Raw genomic sequence first — 14,335 nt, 5'->3', positions numbered from 1 at the left:
GGTATTTAAAAAAGGCTCCGGACTGATGCATACAGTTATTGCTCTTGAGGTATTCTCTATCGGATGTAGCGATTGGAGAGTCATAACAACTTAATTAGATATTCTTAATTTATTTATACTTTATGTAGTGTCCTAAGTTTGTACAATGTCATTTGGGTCCTTTTATTTACTTTTTAGTCCCTAACCGCCGGTCACAACTTAAGTTGCCACGTAGGGTTTGTTAGATTATTTTGGGTTTTGTTAAATACTATGTATCCGTATTTTGCCATGTTAAGCTGAATAAAAATATGAAGTTTTATCCTTTTATTTTTTTTCTTAAATTCTTTTTCGAGTCTCAATGGAGATTTCATATTGAGATTCGCAACAATTGGTACCAGAACCAAAGTTCCCAAACCTCTCTTTTGTTGAAAAGTCTGATGAGTCAATCCGTGAGGATAGTGAAGATGAACATCAAAGGTTTGAAGCTCGGCAATCACAACTAAATGCGATGCTTGCAGACAACTTGGAGAGAACTCGTCGAAGGTGTCATAAAATTCAGCAATTGCTTAGTAGGACGGAAGCCCATAAGATGTCGAGTGCATACAATCATGTGTACTTATTTTTAAGATTTTTTTCGTTACTCACGCCTCTTTCACCAAGTTATCTTAAATATTTTGTCACAATTTTAATCGGAAAATTCTTAAATCTAAAGGAAATTATAATCTAGGATAAAGGAAATAGATTACTTAATAGTTTAAATACAAGCCTCACAAAAAGGTAATAATTTAAGAGGTTTTAACCTGTACACTCAAAAGAAAAAAAGAAAGAGAAAGAAACGTAAATATGGAAATCGCAACGTTGCCCTTTGCCCGATAAGCAAAAAGGGAAGTGTTTGTACTTGCAACTTGCAAGCAACTCTTTGAAGCCAAGGCTAACTCAGAGAAAGACAGAAGACCTTTCCAAAGGTAACATAGTTGAGTCAACTTATCTTATTCCCACTTCACAGAATATCTTTCTTCTTATTCTTAACCTTAAACTATTAGCATTAAATTGCAACTTAGAGTTTCTTTTTTCAGGCTCTTTCTTTGCCAAATTCGTTGTTTCTTAGCCACTCTTCTACTCACACGGCGGATATCGCAAGCTTTATTCTCAATTTTCTTCAGGTTTGCTCTTTTCTCTCTTCCTCCCCCCCCCCCCCCTTGTTTTTCCCTTTCTGGGTTTTAATTATTATACAATTTAATTAAGGTAGCTCGGTAATGAGAAATTCAAGATCTTATTTTTTTTCCTTGAAATTTAAGAGATCAAGATTCAATATATTGTGTTGAAAGTGGAAGCATGTGATTTTATAATGATGTTTAGATTTATGGCTTGTTTATGATTCGTGTTTTGGGTCAAATTGCCTTTGCTATTTTGTTCTACTTTCCTTTTGGGTAAGTTTTTCGCAGTATCTTTTGTAGAAACGCTTAATGATGTACTTGATATGATTGGGGTAAATGATCAATTCAATTAAGAGTTCTCTACAAAGATCATGTTTTGCCTTTTATTTTTAATTTTCAGGTGTTTGGATCTGAAGTGTGTGTCATTTTCTATGTGTTGACTTTGTCTTAATGAATTCAAAAAGAAGGGATGCTCTTTGTGTGTCAACTAATCCCATTGTTTTGCTGAAATTAGCCTTCAGTTCCCTTCGCTGCCTCTCATTATAACTTCCAATTTTGTAGAAATGTTTTGATTGGTTACTTCTAATTTTGCAGTAATAAGCGCTCAAGTTATCAACACATAATTGAGAAATCTCCATACCACCACTTCTTTCGTGTGAAGAAAATAGGTTTCAAATTATCAATATGTAGTTGGGATCAGCTATGTGAAATCTCTTATGTAGTCCACTTTATTTAGGTCCTCTTCAGTAAAAGAATAACTTAAAAGTTAAAAGTACTCCGTACCAGAAAGGTGAAATTAGAGAAGGGTATTCGATTTCTATGCTAAACCTGTCCAATGGATGTGCGTTACTTCCAAATGCACTGAGGTTTATTGTCTCTATGATATTTCTTTAGCGCAAATTATTCTCTTCTTTTTTCTTACCAATGTTAAACAATTTTCGGTAATTAAACAATAAACAGCCTTTGCCTTGGATGTCTATATTCAACAATAAGCAGTCTTTGGCTGTCAGCATTAGTCATTTTAAGTTGTCTGTAAGCATGATTCCATTACGGTTCATGATGGAAAAGTAGGAAAAGGTTTAAGATTCTAAACGGATTAGCCATTTACTGTTAGCTGACCATGAATGCAACTGGCTTGGAAGTTTTCGGCTCTATGAATTTTCTTGGATGATTAAACTTAGCAAGGATTCAACTTCCTAAGAAAGTTATATTTTTGTACTTGCAGAATATTCCAGTTACCTATTTGGAACGAAGAACTTATTTAGCTTCCAAATTCTGTTCCGCTAATCTGCTTGGCGAAAGAGGGAAAGAACATGGCAGGACAACTGCCAGAGAATCCTTCTTATCCAGAACTTGCAAGAGTTGCATCTAGCATGCACATTCAAGAAAAATCTCAGTCTTTGACCCAACGATGGTACTTCACTAAAGAAGAAATAGAGGATCACTCTCCGTCAAGGAAGGATGGGATCGATTATGAAAAAGAGTCACATCTAAGGAAGTTGTACTGCTCTTTCCTGCAAGAGCTTGGAATAGAGCTGAAAGTGTAAGATCCACTCTATTTCAATCAGTAGAGAAAAGTTTGATATCTCTGTGTAGCACGAGCACTATATCCTTGCGTTGGTCTCTTTCTCTCATTCCCGTACTTTTTTCCAAGAGAATTCATGCAACTTGTTTATGCTCAATTTCTCATAGGAGGTTGTTGAATATTTAATTTTTCAGGCCTCAAGTGACCATAGCTACTGCAATGATGTTGTGCCATCGCTTTTACATGCGCCAATCTCATGCAAAGAACCATTGGCAGGTAGAAGTCATTTCTTACTCTTGTAATCGCAATTGACTATGAAACACAGATTTGCAGTTAAGTTCTTTTAAGCATGGTTAATATCTTGCAGACAGTTAAATATTTGTTTTGCCAAACCGGGACTTGAGCTGCTTGACAGGATAAAACACTTGTATACACAATGTTATGTTTAGCTCTACCGTGAAGTAAAATATATTGCAAATGTGCAATTGTTTTCGTAGTAAATTCTGATGTTACCCTTTGTAAGACTAAGTGGAATTGGTTCAGATATCAATTTAAAGCCAAATCAGGCCTACAGTATTGCATTATAAGTATGTCCCTCTCTTTTGATTCATCATGCGCTCTTTGGTGTGGCACTGCGCTCTGTGCAGATTGTCGCGACGGTGAGCATGTTCCTTGCCTGCAAAGCTGAAGAAACACCACGCTGGCTGAGTGATTTTGTTGTTGTTTCCTACAAGTTAGTTTATAAATGGGATCCATCAGCTCCACTGAGGATCAGACAAAAGGTATGTCATCAATTATCACAGCTTTGTTATTTCCCGCTAACTTCTATTCTTTTTTTTTCTTCCTAATGTCATGCTTCATATCACAGGATATCTATGATAAGGAAAAGGAGTCGATTGTAGCTGGTGAGAGAATGCTGCTTGCGACAGTTGCATTTGATCTTAACATCGAACATCCTTACAAGACACTTGTTGCAGCTATGAAGAGGTTGGAAATTTCTAACAAGGAGATGGTCAAAGTAGCTTGGAATTTTGTGAATGATTGGTTAGTATCTTTTCACGCGATGGTGATGGTTCTTTATTTATAGAATGTGATTCACTTATTTTCTACTTCCAAATTTTGAACTCCAGAAATTAATAATCATGTGGTTGGTAGGCTTCGCACAACACTGTGCTTGCAGTATAAGCCCCATTATATCGCTGCTGGTTCCATGTTCCTTGCTGCTAAACTTCTGAAAGTGAAATTGCCTACTGGAAAAGGGAATCCCTGGTGGATGCAATTTGACGTTGCACCGAAACAGTTAGAAGGTATGTTATATATTTACGGATTTACCCATATTAGTTTTTCGCAATTCCATGTCGTTTGAAGGTGATGAAAGAAGATCTCCATTGTAGAGTTAAAATCATAATAAAGCTGATGAGTTCTTAAGAAGACAGTGGGCAACTGAATCTGCGGGCTAACTGTAGAGCTTTTAATTAAATATCAGAGCTGTTCTTTCTGCTAACAATTCAGACAATTAGTTTTCAGATTTTCACGTTTGGATATCATTGGTTCACTTGGATTGACTTTACAAAGTCTTCATAGATTAGAAGAAAAACACATAGGAAATGCGGTCTTGTTTTAGTAATCTTTAAATGGTTGGGCAAAGGCATGTAAAGTTTCAATCATGTCAAACTTATATTATTCACAAATGTAAACTGATATACACTCGCAATATCTTAAAGGAAGCGGAAGACAAACCCTACTCTGTATGGAAGACCTGCAGTTTAACTTTGTCTCAAAGGAAAAAATCCTGAAACTAAGACATGCTCTACACTGGATAACAATTATTAATCCAGAAGTTGTGTGAAGTCAATACTTTTGGTTGTTTGACCTTCCTTGTATATGTTTCTTTTTCTTATGAACTAACCCTTATTCCTTGGTAAATGTTTCCCTTCCATCCTATTATGCTGTTCCACGACCTTAGTAACTTGAGCACCTAACTTCTTCTTCTATTTGTTCTTTCTCAGAGGTTATTCAAAAGATGCTTCAGTTGCTGGAGCAGAATCAGAAACAAGTAACACCATCCATGTCTGGCAGGTCGACTGAATTAAAACCTGTTGCTGGAAAGGCAGTGTCAAGTAGCACAGAGTCTTGTATCTCAAGTGTGTCAGTTGTTGCACAAGATTCCAGGAATATGGAATTGGTGGAGGCCAGAGGGTCGTCTACCTCCGTGACATCCAAATGCAGTGAGAAAGAATCCTGCAACATCGTCAACACTGTCAAGGAGACAGAGAGTGAGTGTGGTAGTGCAAATAGTGCAGTTGAGGATGGTGTTTGTCAGCCAATTAAGGATGACGCCAAAAAAGAAATTTGCCAGACCATCTCTGCTGGCGATCACAATGGAAATATTGATATTGATCGAATCAAGGAGAGATTGAAGAGGAGGAAATTGGAAAAGAATTCACTGAAGAAATTAGCCAAGGATGACGAGATTGATAGTGAGGCTTGGATTGAGAGAGAGCTGGAAAACTTGGGATAGTGCCACTTTCTGCTATTGCATTGGATGAAATAGGTTCTATGGAAGTACAAGCAGAAAAGCGAAAAAAGACACTTAACTGAAGATGCATTTGAAGTAGCAAGGTGCTGAAAATGCAGGTGTGAAACTTTTCAGGTAAGAAGATGACATTCAGAAACTGTTGTCCAGTTATGGTAACATATTCTGCATCTGGTTCAATCTTATTTAGCAGATAATAGACTCCAGATACGGGGTCTACTGCGCATAATGTTGGCTTTTCATGCCTTGATGTTTTTATATAAAGGGTATGATTTTGTGCATATACATGCAGTCCATTTATACTAAGAGTAATAACAAAATTTAACTGTTGAAAGATGGGATGCCCGAGAGAGAGAGAGAGAGAGAGAGAGAGAGAGAGAGAGATGGTAAAATGTATGTGGATTATCCAAATGTTTGTTGAGCTTGGGTTCGATAAGGTAATAACGCGATTTCCGACAGGTCTTTCTGAATAGGAACTAGAAGAGAAGTCTCTCTTTAATACAGGGACGGTCTGTTTTATTAACTGGGAATTCCCCGAGGCTCAATGGCGGGAGGGTCTCATGATACGGATCCTCTAACGTAGAAAGAAAGAGAACAGCAAAGGGTATCAGTTGGGGAGGCATTGTGTAGGAACATAGGCCGAAAGTGGAAACATGGGGATTTGGGTCCTTTGATAAGTTCACTTTTGCAGCTGGTTTTTATTACTACTATTGTTTATAGCTGAAAGAGTAAGTATTCTACTTCAAGAGGTCAATTATTTCTTCTTTGTTTTCTTAGTACCCTGTAACAAGGAAGCACTTGAGTAGTCATGTACTCAGAACTTGTCAAGATGTACTTTTAACAATTGCTTCGTTATGGACAATTTTGCTCGTTAATAAGCAAACTTGGATGTCATCATAGTATATTCTATCTTGAACGGAAAGCCCTCTTATTTGAAATGCCAATGCAACCAACACTGCATTTTGGATGAAAATCATTACTCGATGATCTATATGCTTATGGTTAATTATCAAAAAAAAAACAAAGTTTTCGACATAATTAAATTAGTTGTACACTGTTCGTGAATGTCAGAAGAAGATATGGAGCACATGCTTTTTAAATGTCCTTATTCAAAATCCATATGGGACCAACTCTTTTTAAACAAATGCATTTGAATTATAAAGTATTCAAATTACATAAATCAATTTGTTTTCCTTCTAAGGCTTGCCGAATACAATGATGGTCAAAAGATTGCCGAGTAACTGATTCTAGCAATACTACTGCATGTAAGCAAGGTTGCTCATAACATTAGCAAGTACTTTGCAAATTCAATACAATAACAAAAAAGATGAATAGAGCTAACATACATATATAGCATTTAAAGCCTTAAATATGATACAAGGAAGCAACTTTTAAATCTATGGTGGAACCCTACTGCTCCATTAACACATAAAACTATTTCTTTTTATTGTTATAGACACAGTAAGAGCCCCACTTATCTAAATTATACACACCACCCACCATAACAGAAATAGTACAACTACGTATAACTTCATATAAGAAGATTAAACATGACTATCGTAACTTGTTATAAGAGGTACAACCATAACCTATAGTAGTAATTAACGAGTACATACACAAGATAGTTGGTTTGTCTTATTCAGAAATGAAATAAGAAATAAGAGGCACAAGCATCTAAGAGCTGCTAACAAGTGATGAATTGTACATCTATCAGGTCTAACGAATACAACTAGTAATTTCTTTCTGCAAAGAAGATAAGCTTGGCAACTCAAACAAAATTTGCACAACTTTTAACAAGATATATGGACCTCCATTTTGACATTTTTATAATAGAGCTCAGGGAAGTAGGGCATGGGGGGAGTCAAATAGCTCTTTTGACCGTGTTTATCCTAAAAACGGATAACAATTGAATTTATACGCGGTTTTAAGGATACGTGATATAACTTGGCACAAATTGAGGAAATATATATATTAATGTTAAAATTGACTGTGAAAGAAATAAATGCAAACCAAACGAATCGAAAAGCCTTGGCCCTCATGTTCGATCACCCTCAAACCAAGTGAAGATTCATCTGATATAAGAACAGAGTAGCAAGATATTGAAAGCTAGAAGAAGGCAGTATATTGCTTTGTATTGCGTAAATGTGATCTGTCTTACAAATGATCAGACTCCCTTTATATAGTAGGGGAGTCCTACTCTTGATACAATTCTAAATACAGCAAAGAATCCCATGATAGGCTAATTAATCGGCCTCTTCTTGATACGTGTCGGGATTTTCGCCGCGATCCTCGCCCGATTGCGAATATTTTGGCTTTCTGTTATTTGGCTCGGTAAGCTTCCCTTGGTCTCGTTCGATCTCTATTTTGCTCGGTCTTAATCTTGGCTGGTCTCGATCTTGACCGATCTCGATCTTGATCGATCTATGGGTCACGAGCTCGGCAATCTAACTTCGCACCATGGTTCGATATAACACGAATTTGAACCTTGCCATATCATGTTCTAGTCTCGATCAGTCATACGAAAGGGCAAGTCCGGTTTTGACTGTATACAGATAGTCCCCTCGTTTCTCGGAGAGAAGATAACGAGAAACGATATAAATTTCCGAGCTCCGTCTCGACGGGTAATGACGTAAACGACGAATGTCACTGGTACACCCGATCATGACATAAGCAACGACTCGAAATGTCCCGTCGGTCCAGTTATCAAGGTATTAAATGTCTGTCAGTCGTTGGTCGGCCACTACCGGTTCTGAACCGTCACCAGCAAGCTATAAGTACCCTAGCTTTTTCTCATTCAAACTTTTACGTTCAAAGCTCTTCCTACTCTTGCTTTTTCTTCAAAAATCCCTTTGCTTTACAACTTTTGCACCCAAATTTCTTGAATTCTCATCAATCCACATACTATCTTAACTCTCTTTTCTCCTGTTCTTCAATGGCAAAAACTTCTAAGACCGTACCGCAAAAGGAGGTTGCTTCTTCATCACGGCCCGCCAGCGGTGAGGTTGCGGCAGAACCCCACCCTGAGGAATTCGTTCCGGCAGGGTGCCCGACTGTTACTGATTTTAGGGTCAAAAAAGCCTCCTTGGTAACAGGCCGATGTGAACCGGTCTCGAGGTACATATGCACAATCACCGAAAAACTCCTCGCTAGCGTTAAACAGGACTTCAACTGGGTCAATAAGCATGTGGTGGTTCCTTCGCCCGAGGAATCGATCACTACCCATGTGGAGGGGTTTTTAAGTGTTTACACTTACCCCTTTACGTTGGGTCCCTTAGACCCCATCATCATTGCCTTTTGCAAGAGGTATGATGCGACCCTCGGCCAGATCCGCCCCTTCTTCTGGAGAATAGTGATTCTCCTCCGATTATTTGTAAGGAAAATCGAGGGATGTACCTTTACCCTCGACCACCTTATACGCCTCTACAGTCACCGACTCTATCGAAGGGGGCTGATCAAGCTTGCTCGCCGAGCCAGTAAGGCTCCGTTCTCGAGCATAGATGAAGGTCGGGACCGAGGTTGGATGGGCCGATTTGTTCGAGTAAGGACTTCAGACCTGATCCCTGCTGAAGACATGCCATTTCCTGAAAAATGGAACAAAAAACGTAAGTAGTACTTCGCTTTGAAGGTTTAATATCGTTCGTTGCTTTTCTTCTTATTTCTTTCTTCATTGATATTTTTTTGGCATCGCAGCTGTGGCCCAAATGCCGGACCCAATTCCGAAACTTAAAAAATGGGTCAAAGGCCTCGTGTTACAGAGCCCATACTCAGAGCGTGCTTGGATGGAGTTATCGAAGGGTCGATGGGAGGCCCGCAATCATGGTAAGTTTCTTTCTTAGAACGGTGATCGTTCGGGCTTCTTCTCGAGCTTACTCATCTTTTTTCCTTTGTAGGCCTCGGGAAGGATGTTGTAATGAGGCCCCCATCTGGTGATGAAGAAGTCCTTCCCCACCCACCTGCTTCGAAGCAGGCCAAAGAGAAGAAGAGGAAGGGGGCTCCGAGTTCCCCGGGCTCAAAAAAGAAAAGACCGGCGAGGAGGTCTCGCAAGCCTAGGGGGACACCGGTGCTATGTATTCGGACTCAATCCGTCGATTAAGGGATGAGTCCGAAGAAGAAGAAAAGGAAGATAAATCCAAACTGGTGGCCCGCGTGCGGGCAGGTGTCATCGTACAAGGAGTTCTCGAACCGGCAAGCGCTGAAGTTGAAATATCCCGACATGAGGAGGTCGGTAAGAGAGCTCTAGTTGAAGCTTCCGAGTTAGAGAAGGTCGAGCCCATTCCTCCCCAAGCTAGGGGGTCGAGAGAGAGATCGGGGACGATGGTTCTCGAGCTGCGAAAAATGCCCCAATAGACAAACTTGGAGCGGTCGACATCAGTGGATCCCCTCAGATTTCGGATGTCATGATCCATGAGTCCGGTATGTTGAGTCCTCAGGGGGTGAGCGATATCCATGGCTTCTTGGATGGGGTTGAATCTGCTACTTTGGAAGACGTCACCGGGCTCGATGACCTGCCGGTACCAAGGAAGGAACCGTCGTCGGGTGCCACCGGGTCTTCATCGGGCCCAAAACTGGTGGATCGATATTCGCGTGTCTTTCCTTTCTCATATATTCTAACTTTTAAAGTTGTAAATAACTATAACGTCGTCCCTTATGCTTGCAGGCTTTGGTGCTGCATCACGAGGCTTTCCTCCGATATCGGGAGAAATTAACTCATCATGAAGCCGAGGTCCGGGACCTCACTGAGAAAAGTGACACCTACAAGCTTCTCAGTTAGAAGCTTCAGGCCGATTTAGTAACGACTCAGGATGAGCATGCCGAGATGGCCGAGCAGGTATTCTGAGTGCTTCACGATAGTGAAGCTGAATTAGATATAGTAACTAACGATCCGATCCCGCAGGTCCGGTAGAGGCTCTAACAGATCGGGGAGCTTCAGAAATAAGTAGATACGATACAAGCCGAGGTTGAAGAATTCAAGAAGTATATGGACATCTTAGCCTCGAAAAAGGAAACCGTCCAACCTCAACTGAAGTCAGCCGAGACCCAGCTCCAAGCTGCAAAAGAGAAGGCCTCGACGCAGGTCGAGAAAATCAAGGAGCTTCAATCTCAGTTGGACTTGGTTATTTCTGATAAGGAAAACTTGGCTAATGAACTCGAAGTGGCCAGATCTGAGGTGGTCGTGGCCAACACCAAAGCTGATGCTAAAGTGGCCCAATTTAAAGTCGATGTTGAGGCCATCCAAGCAAAGGCCAAGAGTATGGTGGATCATGCAAAATGGCAAGCTCGAAGGGAAGCTCTCGAAGGAGTTCGTGCTCAAGGCTTCGATATTATGACCGAAATCGAGAATGCCAAAGCAGAGGAAACCAGGGCCCGAAAGCTGGCCTTTCCTGAGGAAGATTCCGACAGCTTAAGCGAATCCGAAGACGGGGAAGATCACGGGGATAGAGATGTTACCCCCGATGAAGACCGGGCCACTTTGGCCTTTATATTTTTGCATCTTTGTTTAGGCCATTGTAAAGTTTTGTATTAGGCCGATCTGGCCTTTGTAAAAATTATTATATATATATAAGGCTTTCCTTCCCCTTTCAGCTCTCAAATTTGTCCTTTACTTTATTACTTGTATTCATAAAGGTCGGAATTCCTTAGCGTTAAACAATGAGGTTGTGTTCGAGGTTTCGAACAAATCTTACTTTTATTGTCTTTCTGGGTTAAGGCGTTATTTAGGTTCGACGTTACCGAAGATTTTTCCCCAAAAATATCTTAAGTTTATGACTTTGTCGAGGGCAGCCTTTAGAACCGGTTGTGAAAATTTCTCTTTTTTGAAGGCCTATTTTTATTATGGGTCTCGGACGTCTCCGAGCCATGTTAAATTGGCCGTAGCCTTTTAGTTCGGGAACTACCCATTGGGCTTATTTTTCCGAGTCATCCGAGCTTGCCCGAGATAATGGTCCCCGAGTGGGGTGGCCTTGGCCTTTAGAAACCGGGGAGTTGCCTAATAGGTCTTTTGCCCCTGAGGCCCGATGACTTGGGCTGTTTGAGTTGGACGGCAGTCCCTGAGTGAGGGGGTGGTCATTCGCATTCTGGTTATGTAATGCCCTTAGGCTTGTTATTTTTCGGAAGTACGAAGTTCTTTAAAGGGATGTAAAGAGGAATTTTTTTAAAACATAGATGATTGCAAGGAAAGTACTTCTCTTTATTCTCGATCAAAATAATCATACATGCGTACATGTTTTATGCCAGGGCTCGAGCAATCTACATGGGCACAGTTCGTTTTGACCGTTTGGCCCTTACAATAAATCATTTCTATCGAGACCCTCCCATTATGAAGTAGTTTCCTCGCTAGAGTTGATACTCAAAAACAATGCATATCCGAGGGTAGCCCCCCCAGTATTCGAGATTGATTGCAAAGAAACCTCGGATATTGTTGAATTGATCTTCAGTGCCGATTCGTAATCGGACTTGATTCTAAGTTAGCACGATTCATTGTTGCCTAGTTAAAAACCTCACCGAAAAACCCATTTGGGACAAAGCCGGTCTAAGGGAAAAAGAGTGCAACACGTACTTTCAAACCTAAAGATTTCATGCCATTTGTCGAAAAATCCATCGTCACTTCTTGTTAACCACCTGCAGTAATACCGTTTTAGGTGAGATATGTTCCAATTGCTCGGTACTTGTTCTCCATTCATCGTTCCGAGCTTGTAGGACCCTTTTTCGGTAACCTCGAGAATTTAGTATGGTCCTTCCCAATTCGGACCCAATTTTTCTTCATTTGGATTTCGGGTGTTGAGGGTGACTTTCCTTAGCACTAAGTTCCCGACGTTAAAATATCGAAGATTGGCTCTTCGATTGTAATATCTCTCGATCCGTTGCTTTTGGGCGGCTAATCGGATGAGGGTGACTTTACGCCTTTCATCCAATAGTTCAAGGTTCGTATTCATGGCCTCGTCATTTGATTTCTTTGTTGCATATCGGAACCGGATACTCGGCACTCCAACTTCGGCCGGTATTAGGGCTTCGGTGCTATAAACTAACAAGAATCGGGTAGCCCCGGTACTGGACTTCGAGGTTGTGCGGTACGCCCAAAGAACTTCGGGCAAAATTTTCCTCCACTTTCCTTTGGCGTTGGTTAGCCTCTTCTTAAGATTTTGGATGATGGTTTTGTTGGTCGATTCGGCTTGCCCGTTCCCACTAGGATGATAAGGTATTGATAGGATTATTTTGATCTTTTGTTCTTCGAGGAATTTGGTTACTTTGATGCCGATGAACTGTTTCCCGTTATCACACACAATTTCGGATGACATCCCGAATCGACATATGATGTGATCCCAAATGAATTCGATGATTTCCTTCTCCCTAACTTTCTCGAAGGCCTGTGCTTCAACCCACTTAGAAAAATAGTCAGTCATAAATAAAATAAATTGAGCTTTACCTGGTGCCCATGGAAGAGGGCCAACGATATCCATTCCCCTGGAATTTGGTCTACCCTGGAATTATAAGTTTTCACCTTTTTGCCTCGATATTCTTCTCCCCTGATTCTATCCGTTTTGTCAGCTCCTCAAGCATCTTTATAACTTCGGAGCTAGCCCTCGATTCACGTTCGTTTGACCTATCTACGACCGATTCATCCCTGCGGGTGATTTCCGGGGGAGGATCGGGCTTAGCCCTGCTTGGTGCGCGGCTTTGGTGTTGTAACTGAGCTATTGCCGCATGTTGAGCTTGCAACATTTCGAAGATCATTCGTAGATTGATCCCTTCTCCTTCAACATTTTGTGTGTTCCGAGTTACCGATCAAGCTCTACCACGAATGCTATTTTCGGGGTCGGTAGGCAAATTTGCATCGATAGCCACATGCGAATTAGCGTCGATCGGATCTGCGATCGGAATTCCAACGGGATTAGCAGGCGGTATCTCGTTACCGGGTGCTATGTTGTTATTTTTACCTTGGTGACCGGACTCGTTGTCAACATGTTGAGGTGCTGATTGAGAGTTTGACATTTTTGTGTTTTAGCCTGGAATCAATGATACTCACAAGAACAAGTGTAAAATAGTGTGTGTTATGAAAGTTAGTACCAGGCAATCACTATTATTCTTAGCCCCACGGTGGGCGCCAAATTGTTTACCCTAAAAATAGATAACAATTGAATTTATACGCGGTTTTAAGGATACGTGATATAATTTGGCATAAATTGAGGAAATATATATATTAATGTTAAAATTGACTGTGAAAGAAATAAATGTAAACCAAACGAATCGAATAGCCTTGGCCCTCAAGTTCGATCACCCTCAAACCAAGTAAAGATTCAACTGATATAAGAACAGAGTAGCAAGATATTGAAAGCTAGAAGAAGGCAGTATGTTGCTTTGTATTGCGTAAATGTGATATGTCTTACAAATGATCAGACCCCTTTATATAGTAGGGGAGTCCTACTCTTGATACAATTCTAAATACAGCAAAGAATCCCATGATAGGCTAATTAATCGGCCTCTTCTTGATACATGTCGGGATTTCCGCCGCGATCCTCGCCCGATTGCGGATATTTCGGCTTTCTGTTATTTGGCTCGGTAAGCTTTCCTTGGTCACGTTCGATCTCTATGTTGCTCGGTCTCAATCTTGGCCGGTCTCGATCTTGACCGATCTCGATCTTGATCGATCTTTGGGTCACGAGCTCGGCAATCTAACTTCGCACCATGGTTCGATATAACACAAGTTTGAACCTTGCCCTATCATGTTCTAGTCTCGATCAGTCATACGAAGGGCAAGCCCGATTTTGACCGTATACAGACCGTAACATTACAGATTATTTTTATTCTACTCCTCTTGCTAACCATGATTCTATCCTACCCTTTTATATTGACGCAAAGTCTCACTCGCAAAATATAACTTGTTCAACTTATTTAAAAACAATTAAACTCTAATCCATTTACATAATCATCCATTAGATAGGCAGTGTTTGTTTTCATCAAAGTGACGCAGCACTTGCCTCACCGCCTACCTTCAAAAGACATTAATTAACTTTCGCAATAGTGACACTGAGCCAACAGACGCATCGTCTAAGGCAAAAAGAGGTCATTTTGAAATCGAGTCACTTCTATTAAAAGATGAACACAGAAAAGTAATAAATTCCTTAAGCTTGTTGGTAAACT

At 40.5% G+C, this 14,335-nt stretch overlaps 1 protein-coding gene across 1 annotated transcript; it reads left to right on the top strand.

Annotated features, from left to right (window-relative positions):
* Positions 1-833: 833 nt before the first annotated feature.
* On the top strand, positions 834-6,080 carry LOC107785184 (cyclin-T1-3-like). Its single transcript, XM_016606425.2, has 8 exons — positions 834-944; positions 1,056-1,142; positions 2,362-2,679; positions 2,856-2,937; positions 3,309-3,443; positions 3,530-3,705; positions 3,817-3,968; positions 4,671-6,080. The coding sequence occupies exons 3-8, from the start codon at positions 2,450-2,452 to the stop codon at positions 5,180-5,182; spliced, it is 1,287 nt and encodes a 428-aa protein (XP_016461911.1). The 5' UTR covers positions 834-944; positions 1,056-1,142; positions 2,362-2,449; the 3' UTR covers positions 5,183-6,080.
* Positions 6,081-14,335: the final 8,255 nt, after the last annotated feature.

Source organism: Nicotiana tabacum, chromosome 9 (assembly GCF_000715075.1).
Source record: "Nicotiana tabacum cultivar K326 chromosome 9, ASM71507v2, whole genome shotgun sequence".
NCBI lineage: Eukaryota > Viridiplantae > Streptophyta > Magnoliopsida > Solanales > Solanaceae > Nicotiana > Nicotiana tabacum.
The sequence above is the reverse complement of the archived record's forward strand: the minus strand, read 5'-3'. Positions and strand labels throughout refer to the sequence as shown.